Here is a 24,553-nt window from a genome sequence, read left to right as displayed (position 1 = left end):
AAACTAATGTAGAATTGACTATTACAACGAATAAAATACGTTCAGGTTTGATTATTATGCAAAATATATAATTATGTACTTTAGCTATGACTAGTACGACAAAGAAAACAAGGAAGTAATAACTTTGGAATTGAATATTACAAAAAAAAAAAAAAAAAAAAAAAAAAAAAAAAAAAAAAAAAGACGAAGACAGCAATAAGGAAATAACTCCTTTGGAATTGACAATTACATAGAAAACATGAGGTATAACTATGAAGACAACAAAACGAAATAACTACTTTGGAATTGACAAAAACGAGATATTACTTTAACGACGAAGACAGCAATAAGGAAATAACTCCTTTGGAATTGACTATTACATAGAAAAAATTAGATATAACTACGAAGACAACAATAAGGAAATAACTCCTTTGGAATTGACAATTACATAGAAAAAATGAGATATAACTATGAAGACAACAAAACGAAATAACTACTTTGGAATTGACAAAAACGAGATATTACTTTAACGACGAAGACAGCAATAAGGAAATAACTACTTTGGAATTGACTATTACATAGAAAAAATTAGATATAACTACGAAGACAACAATAAGGAAATTACTCCTTTGGAATTGACTATTACATAGAAACAATTAGATATAACAACAATAAGGAAATCAGTACTTTGGAATTGACTATTACAAAAAAAAAGAAAAACTTGTGATATTATTATAACGACGAAGTCAACAATAAGGAAATAACTACTTTGGAATTGACTATTACAAAAAAAAACCCAAAAAACTTGAGATATCATTATAACGACGAAGTCAACAATAAGGAAATTACTTCTTTGGAATTGACTATTACAAAAAAAATTATTGAGATATTACTATATCGACGAAATCAACAATAAGGAAAAAACTACTTTGGAATTGACTATTACAACAAAAAAAAAAAAAAAACAAATAGAGATATGATCATAACGACGAAGATAAAAACCTTCTGTAAAATTATTATGGATGTCACAACAACTAAAGTAATTTCAGATTTGATTATTTATTAGTTTTATTATATGTTGTGTAATTTTTTTACGTAAGTGCAAAGAAGAAAGTTTTATCCTGAAAGTTCCTCTATTTTAGTTTTATATAGATTAATTGCTGTTAATATTATGAAAAGTCACTCCACCGTGATATTTCCTAAAAGTATTCATGAATAATGAATGAATCATCTTCAAGTGGTTTCTATCTCGAGGATGCAATACGTCTTTGACAGTCTTTAGAGATAATCTTCTAAAAGCCCCAAGCATCTGAACCTAGAAGGGATAAGAAACTAAAAAAGAAAAACAAACTATCTTCCGTTTTACGGCGGACAATAAAGCAAAACGGATTGAAATTATAAACAATGTTGAGTTTCATTGTTGCAATGTATCCTCGAGAGGATGGATTGCCGTGCCGAAGATTTACTAATTAATCTGTCCACGTCTTGAACAGGAGGTGTAGTTAAAAAAAAAATTAAGGCCGCTCCGTGATACATTGGCAAGATCCCTTTAAGCCTTCGGTTGAAGCATGATCGAATATGAAGTTATTTATAACTCTATAGGAAATGTATAAAAATTCTTGAAATATCGGCTAAATCCAAGGAATACGAATAATTTGCATTTACATACATAAGCAGAACAGGATTTTTTTAAGACAGAGTTAACCTTTTAGCCTGTTATTTAAGAGATATTTTTAAGAGAACAAAATGTTATTCCCCCTGAGGGAATCATAGCTGATAGCCCTAAGGACGTTTCTATGTAGTTTTTGCTAATTTGTCAACATCACTGATCAACATATTCCCGTTAATTCCCGCCGGGAGGAGGGTCTTTCTTTGCAGATCCTCCCTCTGCCGCAGACTGAACGCTCTAATCCTCTTATTTTCAAGCCCAGCCAAACAGGAGGACTTGTTAGCAACTTCACAAGTCCTCCCACGGCGCCCTTTCGAGCTGTCCTTGATTTATTTTCAAAAGGCACTCGAATAAGCTTTTGTCCCGCCGAAAAAAACATCTCTTAAGACGTGTTTCGGCTGTTTTTTTATGGGTTTGTTTTATGATGATGTTTGGAAATGATAATGTTCTCTATTCAGGATTGTCAAACTTTTCTGGACTTCAGAACTGAACTTTGCTTCTTAAAATTTGATCGACAACTTTTAAAGCACGTAAAAACAGAAAAACCCAGGTTTCCTATTATGTTCTTCCATGCTGCTCTGTGTGTGCTATCTTCTTCTATGCCATTACAAATAAATATGGATATTGATCCAGTAACATTATAAACAAGCAGGATTCATTAGTATTAGTATCAATATGACATCCTGGAGGTCCTGTGTAAAATCATAAATGTTTAGCTTGGCCTTACTACGGTCGAATACTGAGACTTATCGTCACTTTAGGTAAAGATTTGGATTAACTGAAGTGCGCGTGGAAATGGAAAGTAGACCTGCCATACTGTCTTGAGAACCGATAGCAGCATTTGCGCCAGAAGAAGAGTTCGTTAAAGTAGAATTGACAAATATCAATTTATTGCATATTATTAAAAAAAATGTTTAGAGTTTTTTTCGGCTAAATTCGACGTTTTAAGTGGTTTCATATATGTAATATTGAAAGAGTTCATATGATAATTGCGTTACTCTTTATTATTATGGCTATATGGAAAACAACATTAATCATGATATCACCAAGCATATGTCACCGCTTTCAGAAAACCTGATCCATGTCTGCTACATAAAGGAACGTGAAAGGTCATATTATGCAAATACTCCTAATTACTGTACAACAAACAATACAACTTAAGATCTGATTATTTCGACAAAGACAACAAAGTTATAACTACTCTACAATTAATTGTTACAAAAAAATCAACTTTGGATTTTACTATTACGACAAAGACAACAAAGAGATAACTACTCTACACTTTATTATTACAACAAAATATCAACTTTAGATTTTATTATTATGACAAAAAGAGAGCTGATTATTATGACAAGGAAAACAAAGAACGACTTCATATATGATTAATACAACGAAGAAATAATCTAGTAGAGAATTTGCTATTACAATAAATATAACAACTTTAGATCTGATTATTATGACAAGGAAAACAAAGAACGACTTCATATATGATTAATACAACGAAGAAATAATCTAGTATAGAATTTGCTATTACAATAAATATAACAACTTTAGATCTGATTATTATGACAAGGAAAACAAAGAACGACTTCATATATGATTAATACAACGAAGAAATAATCTAGTATAGAATTTGCTATTACAATAAATATAACAACTTTAGATCTGATTATTATGACAAGGAAAACAAAGAACGACTTCATATATGATTAATACAACGAAGAAATAATCTAGTATAGAATTTGCTATTACAATAAATATAACAACGTTAGATCTGATTATTATGACAAGGAAAACAAAGAACGACTTCATATATGATTAATACAACGAAGAAATAATCTAGTATAGAATTTGCTATTACAATAAATATAACAACGTTAGATCTGATTATTACGTCAAAGACAACAAAGACATAACTGCTCTACAATTTATTATTACAAAAAAATCTACTTTAGACTTTATTAATTATGACAAAGACAACGTATAAAACAAACAAATCTTTATTTGACTATTACGATAAATAAAACAACCTCAGATCTGATTATTATGACGAGGAAAACAAAGAACGACTTTAGATATGATTAATACAATGAAGAAATAATCAAGTATAGAATTTACTATTACAACAAATATAACAACTTTAGATCTGATTATTACGACAAAGACAACAAAGAGATAACTATTCTACAATTTATTATTACAACAAAAAATCAACTTTAGATTTGACTATTAAGACAAAGACAACATATAAATAAACAAATCTTTAATTGACTATTATGATAAATAAAACAACTTTAGATCTTATTATTATGTCATAGAAAACAAAGAACGACTTCAGATATGATTAATACATAACCCTACATTAAGAAATAAAATAGTGTAGAATTTACAATTACAACAAACAAAAAAAATCAAATTTGATTGTTACGACAAAGCGATAAACTACTGAAGAATGTATTATTACAAGATGTGGAACAACTTCGGATTTTATTATTAGGGCAATGGCAAGAAAAAATAAACAATTCCTGCATCAACCTCAGATTTGATTATTAAGACAAAACACACTCCATATTCGACCGTTACTGCAACAAACCCATCACTAAGCTTGGCAAAATGACGAAACACGTCTGACAGACCATCCCATGAGGAGATGCAGACAAAAATGATTTGGGAGAATTAAATTACAAAAGCTGATTATGCTTATTTATCCTTATTTTTTAGTTTATCTAAAGTGGCTCTAGAAGGATGTAATATGCCGCATCTTAATTTTAAAAAATTGTTCAAAATTAACAAAAAAAAAACGAACATGTACGATCAGTTCTTATGGTACAAACTATACCTGACGAGCCAAATACTTTTTGCAGAGTTTCACCTCCCTATCAATATTTTATGTAGGGTTTGGATTTATTAAAAAAAATATCCATCAATTTATAGCCTGTTTCCTTTCATTTTTCTTTCATTTTTTTAAATTTTCTCTCTCTTTCTCTCAGCCTTTTTATGATTGCTTTATGTGAAAGTGGGATATTCAGCAATATTCCCCCCCCCCTAATTTATAAATCTTGACAATTTCAAGTATGTATCATAATATAATTTAATTTTCTCCCTTTCGTATTGTCTTTTGTCGTCTCATCTCTTCAAGTTCTCTCCTCTGTCAGCCTTCTTTTGTATGTATGTACTTCTTTTGTAAGTGAAACGAAGCGAAAAGGTTTGGCACTTACATATATTTTATAGTTGAATTAATTACTTCTAAAGCCAGTTAATACGAGGAATATTATAGGTAAAGTTTCATTTTTTAAATAGTGCCACAGGTGTTAATTTAATATTGACCCTTCAATTGAAATTCAGTGTTTAACTAAATCATTTTCTTTTTACTTAAATATTCTACTACAGACAGGGTTTTTGTCTTTTAAGGGGAAAAAATAAAGAAGGGAACGAGCTTAATATCAGGGCACGTATATTCTCCTGAACGTATAGATTTCCCCCCTTTGATAAATGCCCCGTTTAGAATACGTGTTTGTTCTCTGAAAGTTAAATTTCCGGTCTACCTCCAGAAAACAAAGTCGGTCATCCTTGATTCCATCGGTTTATTTCGCTAATGGGAGTCGTATGGAAACGATATATTAATAACGGCCTAATGTAAATTGGAAGTGCGATCCGTTTGACGAGGGGTTTTCTCCAGTGACACCTAATATCAAGATTGATACCTCACAAGAGGACCGCTTTTACAATCAAGGACGATAATCATTTATTTGCCTACCCGTTGGAAAACGATTAAGAACTTTAGCGTTCTAATCGCATAAATGGTTTACGGTTATTTGCCATACGGGTGTTAGAAGTAGCCGTGAAACTCTCGTGATATACCGAGTTCCCATTACACATCAGGAGAAGTTTATGATTCGGAAAATGAATTATGCGAAAAGGCGGCGGGTATGTTCTGGTTATACGGCGGCCCACCGCCGTTGTCGATGTTCCACCGGGTTCGACCTGGCTATTCCAGGTAACAACCCTCCTCTTTATTGAATCCATATCTGGTTAACCCACTTGGCGAGACAGGCATCGAAAACTTGCTTCTCCGCGAATGAAACTCGTTTATTTCTCCTTTAGGTGCTCAAGTTTCCCCCTCGATGGGCCTCAGGCGGACATGATTCAATATTCCGTTCCGTAATCCTCTGAGGAAATTTTTCTAGTTGCGACTACCTAAACTGCATAATGTACTAACATTCTGATTCTGCCTGTTGTTTGTTGCACGAAGAATCGAAAATTTTTCTTCTTCGTGTTCTTCTATCTCTACCCTACATGTGCATGTTAAATTTTTAATCTTATCGTATTTAAACAACAGGTTCAATATTGCAAATAGAAGCCCATATTTGTTAACCATGTAAATTATTAATATTACTATAATATTGAAGTCTTGTTGAAAGGAATTACTGATTTCTCAAAGTGAAATTTAAAATAAATTGAAGGCAATAATATATAATTACATATATTATAATTACACTAGGCAATAATACAATTATAAAATACACACGCGCACCCACAATTGGGTGCTCTTAATGTCTTTGTCGTAATTTATCAATGAGTTCATCATTACTATAATGATGGTCTCACACAGATCGAAAGCTTGGCAGTAAAGACTGAATTTACTTTTTTCTTCAAAACAATACCTTCACCCATGTTCGTGAGTGAAAAAGTGGTAGATTGTTTTAATTTTTAAAACTAAAATAGTTTCATTGACATAACAATCAGCTTTGAAGTTATTTTATTGCTGTAACAGTCAACAGTAGTCATTTCCTAGTTGTATTTGTCGTAATAGATATTTCTGAAGTAGGTATGTGCTTGGCGTAATACAGAATTCCGAAGTTATTTTAATTGCTGTAATAAAAGTAGTAATTATTTATTAGTTGTTGTAAATAGTCGTTTTAATTAACTTATCAAATATTAAATTATTTTAACCTAAATTTCCAATTTGTTCAAATTTATTATTGGGTTGTCCGGAAAATAATGCAGGATTTTGGTATTAAACAAAAAAAAAGAAACTAGTTACTTTAAAGCAATGTTCTTTAATCAAAATAATTTCCCATACTCTCAATACATTTCTCCCAACGTGTTGGTAACTTATTAATTCCGTCTGAGTAGAATTCAGAATTTTTAGAATTGATAAAGTCAATAAATGCATTTTCCAGTTCCGTTTGATTTTTGAATATTATGTGTTGTAAGTAGTGGTCCAGGTGTCTAAAAAAATGGTAGTCAGTAGGCGAGAGGTCCGGAGAGTAGGGTGGGTGAGGCAAAGTTTCATAGCCAAGCTCCAATAATTTTTGTGACGTTACACGTGACACATGTGGTCGAGCGTTGTCATGCAACAAAATGGGCCCTTTCCGATTGACCAAAGAGGGCTTCATTACTGCCAATTTCTGATGCATGGTATTAATTTGGTTACAGTATGATTCAGCATTGATGGTTTCGCCAGGATTTAAGAAGCTGTAGTGTATTAAACCAAATGAAGCCCACCATACCGTAACCATTACCTTTTTTTGATGAGTTGGGGGCTTTGGAGCTTCTCCTTTGTCGAGCCACTGTCCAGAACGTCTAGTGTTATCGTAGAGAATCCACTTTTCGTCACATGTAACAATTCTGGCCAGAAATGGGTCATTTTTGTTTCGACAAAGAAGTGATGCACAAACATCAAAGCGCTGATTTTTTGGCGATCGTTTAATGAGTGTGGAACCCAATTTTCGAGTTTTTTCACTTTTCCAATCGCCTTGAGGTGGTCAGCGACGGTCGTTTTACTGACTTTGAGTTGCTCTGCAAGTTCTCGAACAGTTGTTTTGGGGTTTTCTTCCACCACTGATCGCAGAACATCATCATTAAGAGAGGAAGGCCTTCCACGACCTTCTTCATCTTCAAGGCTGAAATCTCCCTCCCGAAATTTTTTAAACCACCTTTGCACAGTGCACTCATTAACACAACCCTCGCCCCAGACTTGGTTAATGTTTCTAGCCGTTTGGGCTCCGCTTCGGCCGAGTTTAAACTCGTAAAAGAAAATCGTACGAAATTCTCGCTTTGACATTATAAGGATGACTGAATTATTTCCAAGTAGCGGAATGCTACAGAGGTAAACAAACAATATCATTTGGAAGAGGATTAATAAGTGTTGACATTCATACAAATGAGTAATCCTGTAAACGTAAACAGAATATTTTATATAGATTTTTTTTAATGAAAACTTAAAATCCTGCATTATTTTCCGGACAACCCGATAGTTGTCTTTGTTGTAATATCATTTCAGAAAGAGTTTTATCTTTGTCCCAATAAGGAATTCTGAAGTTATTTTAATTGCTGTAACAAAAATAGTAATAATTCTTTGACGTACTAGACATTTTTGACGCAATCATTTTTTCGTAGCAACAAGGGATTTTAACTTTACTGTAATTGCTGTAGTAAATAAACAAGTTTTACTTGATTTATAAAATATTAAATTTTTTTAACCTAAATTCTCAGATGGTTCAAATTTATTAGTTGTCTTTGTCGTAATATCATTTCGGAATGAGTTATATCTTTGTAATAAGGAATTCTCAAGTTACTGCAGTGGCTGTAATAAATATAAATGTATAGTAGTTATTTTTTCGTTGTCTTTGTCGTATTAGTAATTTCTGAACTAATTGTGTCTTTGTCGTATTAATCCGCTATGAAGTTGCTGTATTTCTTGTAATAGTCATTTATTCGTTTTCTTTGTCGTGTCATTTCTGGAGTACTTATGTCTTTTCCTCCTATAATTAAATCTTAAGTTGCTGTAGTAAATGCTCATATTTTACTTAACTAGTATTAAATTATTTTAACCTCAATTTTCAAATTATTCAAATTTATTAGTTGTCTTTGTTGTAATATCATTTCAGAAAGAGTTATAACTTTGTCGTAATAAGGAATTATGAAGTTATTTTAATTGCTGTAACAAAAATAGTAATAATTCATTAGTTGTCTTTGACCTACTCGACATTTTCATTCTTTCTTAGCAACAAGGAATTTTAACGTTATTGTAATTGCTGTAGTAAATACTCAAATTTTACTTAACTAGTATTAAATTAAATATTAAATTATTTTAACTCAATTTTCAAATTGTTGTAATTTCATCAAGTTGTCTTTGTTGTAACGTCATTTCAGAAAGATTTATATCTTTGTCGTAATAAAGAATTCTGAAGTTAATTTAATTGCTGTAACAAAAGTGTTATTTACTCATTAGCTGTCTCTGACGTAGTAGACATTTCTGACGTCATCTTTTGTTCGTAGCAACAAGGAATTTTAACCTTACTGTAATTGCTGTAGTAAATAATCAAGTTTTACTTAAGTAATAGTAAATTTAATTTTCAAATTGTTCAAATTTATTAGTTGTCTTTGACGTAATATGATTTCATAAAGAGTTATATCTTTGTTGTAATAAGGAATTCAGAAGTTATTTTAATTGGTGTAATAAAAGTAGTAATAATTCATGTCTTTGACGTACTAGACATTTCTGACGTAATCATTTTTTCGTAGCAACAAGGAATTTTAACTTTACTGAAATTGCTGTAGTAAATAAACAAGTTTTACTTACTTTATAAAATATTAAATTATTTTAACCTAAATTTCCAGATAGTTCAAATATATTAGTTGCCTTTGTCGTAATATCATTTCGGAATGAGTTATATCTTTGTAATAAGGAATTCTCAAGTTACTGCAGTGGCTGTAATAACTATAAATGTGTAGTAGTTATATTTTCCTTGTCTTTGTCATATTAGTAATTTCTGAACTAATTGTGTCTTTGTCGTATTAATCCGCTATGAAGTTGCTGTATTTCTTGTAATAGTCATTTATTCGTTATCTTTGTCGTGTCATTTCTGGAGTACTTATGTCTTTTCCTCCTATAATTATATAGCTAATTCCAAAAAACCTGGTTTGAGACAATTAGTTTTCTCGTTGAAGAAAAATATCGATTATTACTGTTAGCCTGTTTTCATCTCGTTAACAAAAATTAAATTGTGAAATATTGTTGTGTATCAAGTAGTAATTATTATCAAAATAAGTTACGCTTTTGAAGTGTCAGATAAGTTTTTGCTTTAGGGTAGGTCATAAAATAACCCCTTTTTTGATATAATGGCATATCGCTGAACTCATGTAGGCTGTCAAAAATTATCAGAACGTGTTCAGTAATCTTCCATGGTTTGCAGAGGAATCAATTCCATAGTTCGATTTGAATTATGTAACAGTGTACTACACGCCCCTTTCTTATCACTGTTCCACTGTTTGCTCCATCTCATTTTCATTAAGATCCACGCACATATCGACCCTCGATCCATCAGTAGGCGCAGATTTGGATCATAATTGTCGACTCTTGATGCCGAGCAAATCCCGGTTTAACGTTGATACTGACAACTGGATAACGCGGATTTAGAGCCACGGACAACTCGGCCATTTGCTATGTTCACGGTCGAGCCGAAAGATCCTCTTTTTCCACGGGCTGCATCGTTTGTAACTGACCGGCCGAGTAATTAAACTGCCTTCTACTAACCGGTTTTCCAATATTTCTTCATTAGCGGCACTTATTCTAATTACGAAGAGGGCTGTTGTTTACATTTTTTTTGTTTAAATAAAAGAGGCCGGGTGCAAATGCACAGCTTGTTTGTTATGCGGGTTGTGTGGTTTTTTTCACCGTTGCATCTTGATGAGAGAGTGAAACATTGTCTGATTCTCGGCTAATTGAATGTTTACAGTCATGTCTCTCACATTTAACGAAATGATTGTCGGATTTTCATACTGAGATATGCTTTGAATTAAATGATAACCGTGGTTGTAACAAGCTGAGTTGCCCAATGTGTAATTTAAGACTGGGTACAACTCCATTTCCACTTTCTTGCCCTTTGCCGTATTTTATGGATTGAATTAGTCAGACTAAATCTAATATTCCGCAAAATTATGCTGAATAATCTTATTAATTAGTTGTTTATTACGAGACATCTCAAGGAATGGGAGATTTCCTGTATTTAAGAACGATTTTGCATAAAATAAATAATTTTATTATTATTCAATAGTCTGTTTTTGCCTTTGAGAGATATGAAAAGATGTTTAAATAAAACAGTATTGTTATTTTTAAGTGAAGTAAGATATTGAAGAGTTCAGAGTGAAAATTACTTAATGTCATGTGATGGAAATTTTATTCCTTTAATGCAACAGTTTGTGGTGAGAGGTTATTAACTGGAGTGATAAATAGAGTAAATAGTGTAAATAATAAAAGATCATCAGGACGGGTTATAAATAATAATTGTGTCGGATGAATGCGTGTGCGCGGAAGGGGTCTCCGCCCCCCTTTTCCACGGCGGTGTCAGTTGTAGAACGGAAAGGACTCAGTGTTCCGACTGCGCCCGCAATGCCACCACCTCCACATCGCTTTCAGTCGAATAGGTTGCGCGCTTTCTGTGTCAAGTGTCTCAAGTTGAAGCATATTTTATTCAACAGACGTGTCATGTATGTTGTGCACCCCCTTTGAGATGGCCGAACAGGTCGGAAAGAAAAAAAAATCCGCTTTGCAGATTATCAAATCGAGCCCGCTGTACCGTAACGTGTCTGGACGGCTCAGCCTGAACGAAAAAAGGCCGAAGAGCGAGGGGCTGATGCCGAACGGCGGCCCATTCCCGAAACAGGAGCTCCGTCGGCCGAAGGAGGAAGCGGGACTCGCGAGCCCGTCGGACGACGACGGCGGCTTCGCCACGTGGAGCGGCTCTTGCGACCGTCTCGCCCAGATAAGAGACATCATCAGGAAGAGGAGCGAGGCGATCGAGAGGGTCTCCAAATCCCAGTCGGCCTACACGCTCCCTCAAGATATGACCAAGGAGAGAGAGGTTTTTCTTACTTCCAGTCCCGCCAGGCCGACGAGTCTCCCGAACCAGAGTCGGAAGAACGATGCCTGGGTACCGCCCGAGCCGGACCCGGACGACAGTCCTAAACTGAGGCACAGCGACGAGTACAACAGGGCGATCGCTTCGTTCCCATTTTATACTCCCCCGGCGCCTATATCGAGGAACGGGACGCTCGTTTCCAGCTGCCACCGGCCCCAGACCGTGGCGACCCCCGCCGTCCGGCCCGGGGGCCATCTCTCTAGAAACCCCGCACGGCCGCACAGCGTCGCAGGCCCTTTGGACGTACGACCCGTGGAGAACGGGAAGACGAGGCCGCACAGCGTAGCCGGAGTCGATCGGGACTGGTCGCCAGTCCAGATGAGGACGACCCCCGCGACTTCGGCGACCAGTCCGTCCGATTCCGGCTACAGGTCCCTGCCCTCGGCCGCCAGCGACTACCAGATAAAATCGCCGTCTGTCGTCAACGTGCAGACCACTTACAACTCCCTTCCCGCGAATTACAGGCGGTTCTCGTTGCCGGCCGCCGGCCGTTGCACCACCGCCCCCAGGCCTTCGCCCACCTTCCACGGACTACCTTTCCGTCCCGTCGGCTGTCACTTGCCGGCCTCCGGCCTCCCGCTGCCCCCTTCGGCCCCGAGGGCGCCCGCTAACACCCCGACCAAAGCACAGTTTGCATACGCGCGTACACTAAACCACCTGGACGACAAAATCACACTTCTATTCGATATCTTAGACACTCAGGAAAGGTTCGCCAAGGTAAACCAACCAACAAAATTTGAACCCAAAATAAGTAGATTACAAGTACTTACAAGTAGTTCAAATAGTGAATTAGTCAACTCTTAGTTATTTCGGCACAACGGGTTTTTGAATGCTATCCCGACCACAAGTCTCTTTCTATGGGAGGATGGTGGACTGAATTAGTAAGCGAGTTTTACCAAGTTTCCAACTCGGGATCCTGGAATATGTAATATTATGAAATTCAACAATTGCCGGTAATGACGCATTAAACATCTATTATCATGCATCTATTATGTTATTCGATACATTTTATCTTTATCGTTCCTCGGAGATGTCACTTTTATTTATCTAATCTGTGTCTGGCGCATTAATCTTTGTGAAAAATAGTTAGCAAAAAATAAATGATCTTGTTTGTGTCCCATCTTATTAAAAACATTGTTTTAAACATTTTTATAAATTTATCAGTTTTAATTTATATCAAACCTGATAAATCTTCATTTTTTTTCCAAATTGTTAAAGAAAGTATGATTCTATGTACAGATTTTTTTTCTAGGGAGGGAAACCTAACGAAGTGTAACGACAGTAAAATATAGTGCAACAAAATAATAAAAAGATTCCGGTTTTCTTCCTATTTTCTAAAGAAGAGTTATTTGATGTTTTATGTATATCATAAGGGGGTTATTTACTTACTAATATAGAAATTCAGAAATTCAAAGAATATGCATGAAATGAGGTCCATAGCGATATCAGGTTTTCTTCTGCATTGTTTTATCAATCGGTAGTAATTTGGACTGCAATATTTTTTTAAAATAATAATCGTAGTTAGTGTGATGTGTTGGAATTTTTAAATTATTTTTTTTAAAGTCAAATGGAAATTATTTAATAGTGTTTCTTTTGGAATGTTGAATGCAATTTATGTCTTTGAGGTTTAGCGTCGTATTACACAGTATTGAATTGTTTGCGATTGGCTTAGTTGCACTCAAATTTGTAAATGATTTTAGTCGATGAAAAATGAACCATTCCGTCTTTTTTTCCAAAGGGTTTTCAAGCCTTTTTGAGAATGATCTTTCTAAAAGGATTTCGTCAAGAGGGCCCCCTTTGTATACCGCGGTTTTCAATTTTAGCCAGCCCCATGCCCAAGATTAGCCGTCGGGTTTATTTAAGATGTTTATTTTATTGATTCCCCACGCGAGCCATTTCCCATGGGCGGAGGAGGCCGTCCACTCCGACGACAAACTCGTTTCTTACAATGGTCCAATGTTTACCTGGGCTTCTGCAAATCCACTTTCCTAAGAAAGTTTCTCACCTTCTATTTATATGCTAACCACAATAGACAATTGATCATTTGAATATCCCGCTATGAAATCGCTTATCCATTGTAAGCCGGGGCCTGATTTAATTCGAGTGTGCTAATTACTGGCTCACCATGCCCAAAACAGTCTTAGGAATTTAGATATTAGCGATTCAGAAGCACGTGTGGGTCTCAAATTAACAATAATAATACACAGCCTAATTTAAAAATATATGCTTGAAAATAAATTAATAGGATCATTTATCTTTTCCTTAGTTGTGTATTTTTTATGTTAAACTTGTACAGAGAAGCTTGATGAATCAACAATTTTTTCAAACCTTCATATTTAAAATTTTTTCGAGTCTTTTTCCTGTCTTAATCAATTCCAAAAACTGAAAAAAATTCTAACTTCCCAGGAGAAAAATCCTGAGATTAAGACATTAAAATTTCTCGAAAACGTTTCACCTGTGAGCTTTTTATTATTTATATCATGTTTCCCTTCAGACGTTGACAGAATTTTCAAATTGCCAACTGTTTTGTAGCAAAAACCGTTCATATATTGTAATCAGGAACGTGTTTTAGGTTGAAAAATACAAAACGGTTTTTCTTTTGAGAAACCCCTATGTAAAACATGATTTTCGTGCTTGACTGTCTTTTAAATTCAAAACGAAAAATTTTCTTTTTAGGCAAGTCCCTTTTAGCACCACCGCAATTTTCTCTTTGAGATCGTTTTTTTCCAATGCGAAATTTGTTTTAAATTCTGCAAATACTATTTATTTTTCGTTTTCAACCCCGCTAGAAGATGGAATTCCAAAATTGTTAGTCAAAAATCATAAAATATATGACGTCAGGGAGAATAAATCCGTTTACATAAAGAAAAAATGTTGAAGTTATCACAAGTCATGTAAATTTTGGCAAAAAAAAGTTGCTGCGACCTTTTAGATTTGATTCTTAAATTTTGAGGTACGATTAGTTTTAAACTTTGATTTCGAGTCTGAACTCAGTAAATGGTTTTCCTGAATGATTTTCGTTGAACAAATTCCTTATATAGATATTGCTATAGCAATACTTATATAATAGCTATTGTAGGGCAGTTTCAAAGTCTCCAATGTACATAATAGACACTCTTACTGAGACCGTCAGACAGTTTGTTGACCTCGGTTTTTTGAAGGTTCCAGACTGATTTTGAGCTGATCTTTAAGGCACCGAAAGCTTTTTTAATTGCCTGTTGATGTATGTTCTTTATTAAATATGTGCATGTTTCTATGGCTAGATGTTCTGCCTGAAAATTGAGATTTGGACAGTTGTTACAGTCATTCATAGTTAGACCTCTTGTGTCCATTACCCTAGTGTTTTCCTATCGTTGACTGTATTCCACAGAAGAGTGTTGGATTTGACTTGTTTTATCTTTCTGTTGTGCTCTGTTTTTCAAAGTCCAGCAGTTTCTCCAATGCGTTAGAGATTGAAAATCGATTTAAAATAAAGCCTCTTTTAAGAAAAAACGTGTAAAATTTTCCACCTAAGACCTCTACACGAATTTCGTCAAGGGTGTTAGCAATAACGAGAAATTAACAGGAACGCCTAAGGCTAGTAAATATGGTTAAACGGTGGGTTAACCACCATTAGGACTCATAGCCATAGAGAGCAATTAGCGTTACTGATGAGTGGTGAGCCCTCGAGGAGGCCATCTCTGTTATGCAACACGTCCAACATACAAAAAAAAATTTATGTATTACAGTACAATGTTTTGTTTGAAAACATTTTAACTACATTTATATATTTGAACTCCAAAGCACAGTAAAACATTGTTTACAATGATTGTTGATTTAATTACAACCCTGTTGGGCTCGAGACACTCCGACTCTCAGAGTGGAAGGATTGTTTTTTTCTGGAGGAGATCCCTCGGAAACATGGATATTCCATTTACCAACTACATAAACCGCCCGCCGTTCAGGCAACCGCAAAGCCGCTTCGCCCTTTCTCTTGTGAACCATGATCTGTAATTTAATTAGACAAAAATAACCGGCTATCAACGACAACTCCTTTTCCGGTTAACAAATCGGATCTTTAAACGGAGAAATTTTACACGGAGTCTTTGTTGGAAGAAAAACAATCGATTTGACTGAAAATTACACGTCTTTAAATTCACTTTAACACTTTTAAACGGCGCTTTCTTCCTCTCCGCTAATTTAATTCCAGGGTTGATTAAGCAATTTTCAAAGTTGGCCGAGACGTTTAATAGTATCGGACCGAGAAGGATTTGCATTGGATTGTAATAGTGGTATAAAACATGTCGAAGGAGGGAGAAACATTAGCATTTACAGAGGCCCTCATACCAATATAACCTGGCGGTCCTCAGGCCACAGTTTATCTAGTCCTTCCTCATTCCTCCTCCTTCTACTGTTTCTATTTCCGTTCTTCTCATAATCGATCGATGACCCTCCAGTGTAATAACAATTTCAGAAGTGATTTAATTAAACGGATAATCAATGTTCTTACATGACTTTTTATTTGCTTCGTATACACTAAACTTAAAGAAATGTCTTCAGTATAAATAAAACAATAGATAAAAAAAATCTTGTTTAAACTTGACTTCATTTCACCACAATTCTGTACAAAACAAAATCCATCCCTTTTAACCGACGATTACGAGAATTTATTAGGCTTCCTATATTATTCCTTTGCAGCAAACTCTCGGGTTTATGTTTAATTATGGCGATATAAGAGATTAGGCAGACGGGTCTAAGGTAAAGAGAAATATCAACATTAATTAACAACTTATCCTCAGAGTATGTCTTGCGCTTGGTCTTATTCCCTATCTACTAGACTTTCGCCCTGAAGGGTTCTCACTACCCGATGTGCTGGGTCTTTACATCAGGGAGTTGACGGTACTCCTTTAAGCTAGATGCCCAGGAGATCGTCCCTTCCCAACTGGGTTAGGCTCCAACAAGGGGTGTCGACAGCTAGGTCATATCAGCCCCAAACGTATGCAAATTATAATCTAGCCTAATACTAATTGAATTCGATAATTCAGTCGCACAAATAAATACATTCACAACTATGCTTAGTCTTTAGTCAATGTAGTGCTCGATATTTCTCCTAAATATACCCACACCCGGTGCAGGAGGGGATATGATAAAGTTATATTTAACTACCACCCCTCACCACTCACACTAATAAATACACGCACTCAAACTAAACTCATAATTACAAAACAAATAAAATAATAAAAAAACTCGGACGTCTTCCAAAAAACAGATCAAGGGACCCAGAAACTACCTAACGTGGCCGAGAACCATTCTTAAATTCGGCGGCTTGGCTACACGCTCTCTGTAAGGAGCCAAGGCATGACTAGCTCTATTATGTGGGACACATCGAGCAACCTTAGCGTTAAAAAGGGGGCACTTACGCGGGCTTTGGCCCAAGTCTCGCGTATGACCTCCATCGGATAAAGACGATTTCTTGTCTTCGGCTCTCGGGGGTCCATCTATAGGCAAGCAAGAACCTTTCGGACGATCCCGCCCACTGACGCTGCCGACTTTCTTTTATCATGTTCTTTACCGATCGTTTAGCGTCAAAGGGCCTGATCGCGTTTGTCCGGTTAGCCGAGCTGTCCGGGAACAACAACCACCATTTTTCCGAGTCCCTCCGGCAGCATTTTTCTAACAAGAGCACAACGAAGGGAGGGTCCACAAAGAACTTGACTCCTCGAGTCCACACAGCGCTCAGAAAGTCGGAACATAAGAATGTCACCTGACCCATCGAAGATCGACAACGATCAAATTTCAGGTCCATCACTCTGCAGGTTTTTATCTAACCTAAAATAAAACTAGTGTAGATTATTAATCAGAACAATATTAGGTATAGTGTTGTAATGTGTGGTGATTAGTGACCGTTCGTTGATGATTATTTGGAGATCGTGAGGTGCGGTCTGGTGTGACGTGGGTTTTAGAAAAATATTTTCTTTATCGTGCCAACATTTCGATCTTTATTGAGATCATCTTCAGGGCCTGGGATTTACAAACATTGTTTAAATTTAACAAATACATGTAGGATGTGGAAAAAAGGTGAATTTGTACAATGCAAAAAAAGAAGAAATACAATGATTGAATATAAAAAATATTTTTTTTTGCATTGTATAAATTCATTTTTTTCCACATCCTACATGTATTTATTAAATTTAAACAATGTTTGTAAATCCCAGGCCCTGAAGATGATCTCAATAAAGATCGAAACGTTGGCACGATAAAGAAAATATTTTTCTAAAACCTACGTGACACCAGTCAGCATCTCACAATCTCCGAATAATTAGGTATTGTGCACGTTTTGTTCCTTAATCAATTTAGATAGTGTATCATTTTTAAAATTTGTGAATTTAAATTTTAGTAAACAAAAAAATTATAGAAAAGGAGAAAAAGAAATATAAAAGTACATATATCGATTAATTTTAATTAGAAATAAATTATAACTGGTGCTAGTTATACCATACCGCACAGCACGTCAGTTTTGCGGGTTTAGCATCTAACCCTTTTGAACTGTTGATCGTTAGGCAAATTTAGTCAAATCTGGACATTTCTACGTAAAAAAATTATATCATTTCTATACAGTAGGCGTATAAAAATGCAATAATTGATTGTAGGTAATAATGTATAAAGTTGAAATTTGTACAATGTAGAGTTAGGACAATTTATTAGGAAAATCTCATATATTGAACATCGTCTTTCATGTTTTTAATAAATATTTTGTCCTGAAAAAGTATGGAAATACACGAACAGCTTATTAATTATTGATAGTAACAATTCGATTATTATGTGTGACAGTTGTCTTTGTTCTTATTTAAATTTCGTTATCTAAACCTCCGAGTGACGCTATCTGCTCCCCAAGATAGCATGTAACATACATCAACATTTCTCCTTGCTAATTACAGTCGTGACAAGCATCAGACAAACTTCCCGTAAACCCCTGGGCTTTGCGTTTCACGGGGTTGAATTTTGATTATTTTTTTGTTGGGAGATACGCTTACAAAAAAAAAAAAAAATCACCTTCACAAAAACAAAACCCTTCCTAGGGTATGGGAAGCACGCCGAAACAGTTGCCGTGGTATGCTTCCCGTTAAAACAGCAATCCTGATGGCTTCTTCCTCCCCCCGCAGGGGCTTTTTCTATTGTCTATCTAGGGGGCTACACAAATGGATATTAATCTCGCGATGCTTTTACGCATCATGCAGTGCGCTGACACAGATTCATCTTCCCTCAACCCGGCCCCATATTTACATAAGATCCCATTTTCCCTTTAAATCACATTTCTTTTATTTGAACACCAAATGCTTTCTCGTCTCTTCTCTGGGGAATAAATCTTCCTAGAATGACATCGTCGAATTAAAACTTTAATTTCTTTTTTTCCTCCAAAGGGAATATTTATTTCGTATGTATTTCTCCAGGATTCATTGCATTCATCTTTATTAGGTTTTAATAATAACTTTGTTTTTTTTTGGGGGGGGATGAAAATTAGCCGCTCGTTTAAGAGAATCCGCCCTAGTTTCTCCGGTCTGGTAAAATGTATCAATTGATTTAAGACCCGATCTGGCCGTTTCCGAGTGAAGGAAGTGGTGACTATTTGTCTAGAGCCAATCCCTCTCAAACTGTCAGGTGTGGAAGAAACGGTTAAAGAGCGCACGTATTCACCTCACAGAGTCCTACGACACGGTTCTCCCATCACAATTCTTACCAGGAGAAATAACCAGAAACGTTCCCACATGAAATCACGAACTTGTGTATAATATGCCTGACGATTCGATCTGACTTATCGGTTTATAACGTAATAAAACTCGATTATTTGTCACAATAGTGTCAAAAAGTAAAATTCTACATTCTCCTTTATCATTTCTTCATACTTATCATTTAGTATTGATTACAGTTACATGAAAAATAATACTTAAATAAAAATCTACATGAAAAATACAAAAACGATAGGTAACGTTTAAATTTCACTATTTAAATTTTTATTCAAACAATTTTTTTTATTGTTTAGCGTGGCTAAAATTTGAAAAAAAATTTAACCGAAAAAACTGTCTGAAGGTTATTTAGCAGGGCAGGGGTTGTGATGGTTAATATAAAATAAAAGTTTTTACCTTTCAGGTTCATTTTTGGGAAATAAATCAAATTCTTTCGAAAGAATCCAGCATTCTTGGCATAATCCGTTTTTAGTCGAGGTCCGGTTTTGTGCCTAGGCCGTCAGCGGAGGAATACGTGGATAATTGCCGGTATCGATATAATTAAAAGCCTCAAGGGCGAGGAGAAAACCACGTCCGTTACCCTCCTCGATACACCACGGCTATTCGTGAACGTCTCATTCGGCACTTCTTCATAAAAGAAAATTACACCAGAGAGACGAGACCCAACTTTATTGGAGAACGATATTCCTACCTGGTAGCAAAATTGACTTTTTTTAAATTCTCTACCTGTCATTTTTACTAAATGTTTCAAATTTTTAAAATTTTACTTTTAGTTTATCCCCTTTCATCATAAACCCAGTTGTCTATAAATGTTGATCGTCTTTCCTCCTTCACCCTTCTCCATAAATTCACGCGTACGACAATCTTACAAATTTTCTTATATTTCGACCTCAACAGTTCAACTTATGATTTTTCCTTCTCAAAGGTGGGATATTATGTCAACTCAAAGAAACAACAACCAGTTTTTCTTTCAATCCACAACGTTTCGGATTTATTTTAATCCTTCCTCAGCTGTGTTAACGCAGTGGTTAAAACAGTGGTCGTCAGTCATTAATATTTTGTAACAGTTTATTTAAAAAAAGAGCCATTAGTCAGGTTCAAAATATTAAAACGTTTTGTTGGAGTCTGAAAGACTTAAATATGTACCACACTGGCTCTTTTTTAAAATAAACTGTTAGAAAATGTTAATGACTGACGACCACTGTTTTAACCACTGCGGTAACTCACCTGAGCTGAGGAAGGATTAAAATAAATCCGAAACGTTGTGGATTGAAAGGAAAACTGGTTGTTGTTTTTTTGACATGACCTATTATCCCACCTTCGAGAAGGAAAAATTATTAGTTAATCTTAGAAATGTTAGAGTGCTTCTTGTTATAAAATGGCTTTTTTATTTAAATTATTATTGCGTAACGATAAATTTATGTTTTCTACTGGGGTTGTTTCGTTTTATTGTAATTTCGTTTAAGCCCCTCGTCAGAAATATTACTAATTCTTCACCCCTATTTATTCCTCGGTTGATAAATATTGATGTTGTATCGAAATTTCAAATGAATGCCGGTTCTAAAATTTAAGGTCCCCCCTCGATCCCTGGGGGTGAAGGAGGCGATGGTAGTGAACAAAATTTTTCTCGCGGCTCGCATAAATATTCCACCTTAATGTCTCCCCGAACAAGTCTGGTTTCCGGTAATGAACCTAAAGGGAGTTGTAGCTTAGAGGAAAAAAAGCCGAGAGGGGAGGGTCGGGCGTGTTGCGAGATTAAAAAAAAGTACAGGAAAAAAAACTAGGGGAAATGTAGAAAATTAAAAATCCCATTATTGAGCTTAATGAAGAGCAGGGATAGATTCGGTAGGGTGGCCGGTTTAGATTTTTATGCCCTAATAAATATTCATAACCATCCGGATATCAGGGGCGATATAATTACAGACCAGTGCTAAACAGTGATAATGCCCATTCCGGGGGGTTTCGCGTGGCCACATCCCTCCAGGAAGGAACTGACAGCCCTCAGCTCTCATCCCTCGCCTGGTCGGCTGCCCTTCATCCCACGATAAGCCTGTCCCGGCCGACACTTCCTCTCACCTCGATCACAGCCTGTGCATATACCCGAGTGGATTTATTGAACGAGGATGTATGACTATATATATTTCACCTGGGCGACCGATTTTTTGAAACATTTCAATAACTGGACTAAACGAAGGCTGTAATTGGAGGGTTAAGGTCGTTAGCCAGGTAGTGACTAATGAAATAGTCGATGATGCTAATTTACAAGAAAGCTATCGCCAAGCTTTACTAGAAAGCTACCTTCAAATAACATTGTTCAGTAAACTCCGGTTAAATTCTCATACATTACTGTCAAAACTCAAAACTCAAACACCGTATTAATATTCTCAAGAATTTAATTCTAAATCGAAAATATGACAGATTTGAGACATGCACGTATTTTACAAAAAAAAAAAAAAAAATCTTTGAGCGAAATCAAGTTAAATTTCATACACTATTGTCAAAACTCAAAACACAGACGCAGTATCAATATTCTCAACAATTTGCTTCTAAATTGAAAATACGACAGATTTTAGACAAGTACGTATTTTATAAAAAAAAAAGTTTGCGTGAAATCAGGTTAAATTTCATACATTATTGTCAAAGCTCAAAACTCAGACACAGTATCAGCATTCTCAAGAATCTGCTTCTAAATCGAAAATATAACATATTTTGGATATGTAGGTATTTTACAAAAAAAAAAAAAAAAAAAAATATGACCGATTTTAGACATGTACGTATTTTACAAAAAAAATTCTTTGATTGAAATCAGGTTAAATTTCATACATTTTTGTCAAAACTCAAACATATTATCAATATTCTGAAGAATTTGCTTCTAAATCGAAAATATGACAGATTTTAGACATGTACATATTTAAAAAAATCTTCGAGTGAAATCAGGTTAAATTTCATACATTTTTGTCAAAACTCAAAAATTAGACACAGTATCTCAAGAATTTGCTCCTAAATCAAAAATATGAAATATTTTAGGCATATAAATATTTTACACAAAAAAATCTCTCTCTCTCTCTCTCTCTCTCTCTCTCTCTCTCTCTCTCTCTCTCTCTCTCTCTCCCCCTTTCTCTTATTATCTCTATCTCGCTTACTTTCTTGACCTTCTTCGTTTTCGTTTTTTAAAAATCTTTTTGTTTTTTCTTTCTTTCCTCTTTGGTTTCCTCTATTTTTTTCTCTACCTTACTCACTTTCTGTTTTATCTTTCCTTCTTTCTAACTTACTTTCCTTTCTTGTTTCTTTCTTTTTCATTATGTTTTGATCTTTCTCTTGCTTTCTTTTTCTTTCTCTTTTTCCACTTCTTTTTATTTTGCTCGTTTTCTCACTGGCTCGTTCTAATGTTTATTTTCACTATCCGTTATACTCTGTATGCATGTCTATCTCTATATCAACCAATCCAAATATCTGTCTGTTTATCTATATTTTCTTTATGTTTATTTTTTCTTTCCTCCTTTTTTTCCCTTTTTTCTTCCGGTTTTATTGCTTTTCCTCGCATTATTTCATTTGACTTGCGAGCCGTATTATTATTATAAATTCTAGGGTTTGGAGTACATTGGTTTTGTAGCTAATTCAAATATTGTCACTTTTTTGTAATAACAATAAATCACAATTTTGAGCTTAGTGGGTTTGATGTATTTTGGGCGGGATCGACCCAAATTTCAATATCTCTGTTATGAATACATATTTAAATTAATAATTAGTTTAAAATATTTCGATAATTTTACATTTAAAATTTGAAAAACCCATGTGGTCAAGCGTTTTGTTTTCCCTATTTTACCTTATTTAGATTTTTATGGTTTAAATTTATTCATCCTAACGAATTTCCTTTTTTTTATATTTCAGGTGAGTCTGACAGCAAGTGAATTTAAGAACAAAATGTATAAGGTATGTACAAATTGAATATATCAATCGTCAAAACCTCCAACCCCAACATTCTCCTCTCTCACCATTAAATAAAAAAGTATAATTTAAGTAGTCATAAAAGTTTAGCTTTATCGATTTGCCTTGACAACTTGTCCGTCTTAATTATATGAGAAGCCTCTTGGGAGTTACCTGTTTATTTATTCACATGAAGGAGCTGGCAATCACAACTTGCCGAGTCATCTCGTAAGTTAGGGCTTAATGGTGAGCACGCACCGCACCCTCACTTAGCACCTACTATCAACACCTGAGCTACATGAATTTCCCGATTAGATATAATTTTCTCCTTATCTTTATGATTTGAAAAAATCCCTTCTTGGTGGAAAAACAAATGGGAAAAACTATATGGGCACCTCCATCTATTAGTTTACAACTCATATTCCAATATTTCTGATATTTATTTTTAAAAAATCTTACAATTGCTTAACAAAATATCAAAAATATGTATGATTATGATAATTGATGATATCTGCACTAAATTGACTTTTAAATTTCCAAGCCAAATTATCACCAACAAAGATCGACAGATTGAATAAATACACGATAACATCCAAATTTCATACAAAAATTGATAATTGACTTAGACACAACCACCAAAAAAGTTTCTATCTCGAAGATTCTATCTATACCAGAAAAACCCGGTAATGCACATGAACTCTTTTATTTACTATTCCTACAATTACAATATCATCGTTATACCAAAACCGATAGCTAAAATCCGTAGAATGTCTTTCTGTGTGTCTCTTTATGTTTCTATTTTTCTTTACCTTTGAATCATTGTTATCGCGTGCACTTACTCCATTTCTGTACCACTCCACCTTTTTTGTCTTTTTGTCATTTTACTTTTCTTCCTTTTTTCGCTCCTATTTTCATATACTCATCCTTTCTTTCTTTCTCACTTTCTCTCTCTTTCTCTCTCTCTCTCTCTCTCTCTCTCTCTCTCTCTCTCTTCCTTTCTCTTATTATCTCTATTTCGCTTAATTTCTTGACCTTCATCGTTTTCGTTTTTTTTTTAAATCGTTTTTGTGTTTCTTTCTTTTTTCCTTTTTGGTTTCCTCTATTGTTTATCTTCCTATATTCATTGTTCACTCATTTCTTTATTCTCTCTTTCATATTTACAGTATTTATTCCTTTCTTTTTTGATTTCTCTTTTATTGTTTGGTTTCCTCTATCGCTTGGTCACTCTCTATCTGTCACCCTCTGTTCTTCTCTCACATCCCCTCCTCCTTCCTCTCTCTCTTTTCGACACTTTGTGTTTAACTTAATAATTTTTTCTTTCATATTTA

General features: G+C 34.9%; 1 protein-coding gene across 11 annotated transcripts in view; it reads left to right on the top strand.

The window, feature by feature from the left end:
- Positions 1-24,553, top strand: part of LOC106669519 (dystrophin, isoforms A/C/F/G/H-like) — a 328,247-nt gene that overhangs the window by 194,322 nt on the left and 109,372 nt on the right. For 10 of the 11 annotated variants that reach the window (XM_024227801.1, XM_024227799.1, XM_024227800.1 and 7 more), the window contains one exon: positions 23,190-23,231. The exons of the other annotated variant lie outside the window; for it this stretch is intronic. In XM_024227801.1, coding sequence (XP_024083569.1) covers positions 23,190-23,231 — 42 coding nt within the window. The remainder of the gene's footprint in view (positions 1-23,189; positions 23,232-24,553) is intronic. 11 annotated transcript variants of the gene reach the window in all.

This window comes from Cimex lectularius, unplaced genomic scaffold (assembly GCF_000648675.2).
Source record: "Cimex lectularius strain Harlan isolate CLEC.00 unplaced genomic scaffold, Clec_2.1 scaffold229, whole genome shotgun sequence".
Lineage (NCBI taxonomy): Eukaryota > Metazoa > Arthropoda > Insecta > Hemiptera > Cimicidae > Cimex > Cimex lectularius.
The sequence above is the reverse complement of the archived record's forward strand: the minus strand, read 5'-3'. Positions and strand labels throughout refer to the sequence as shown.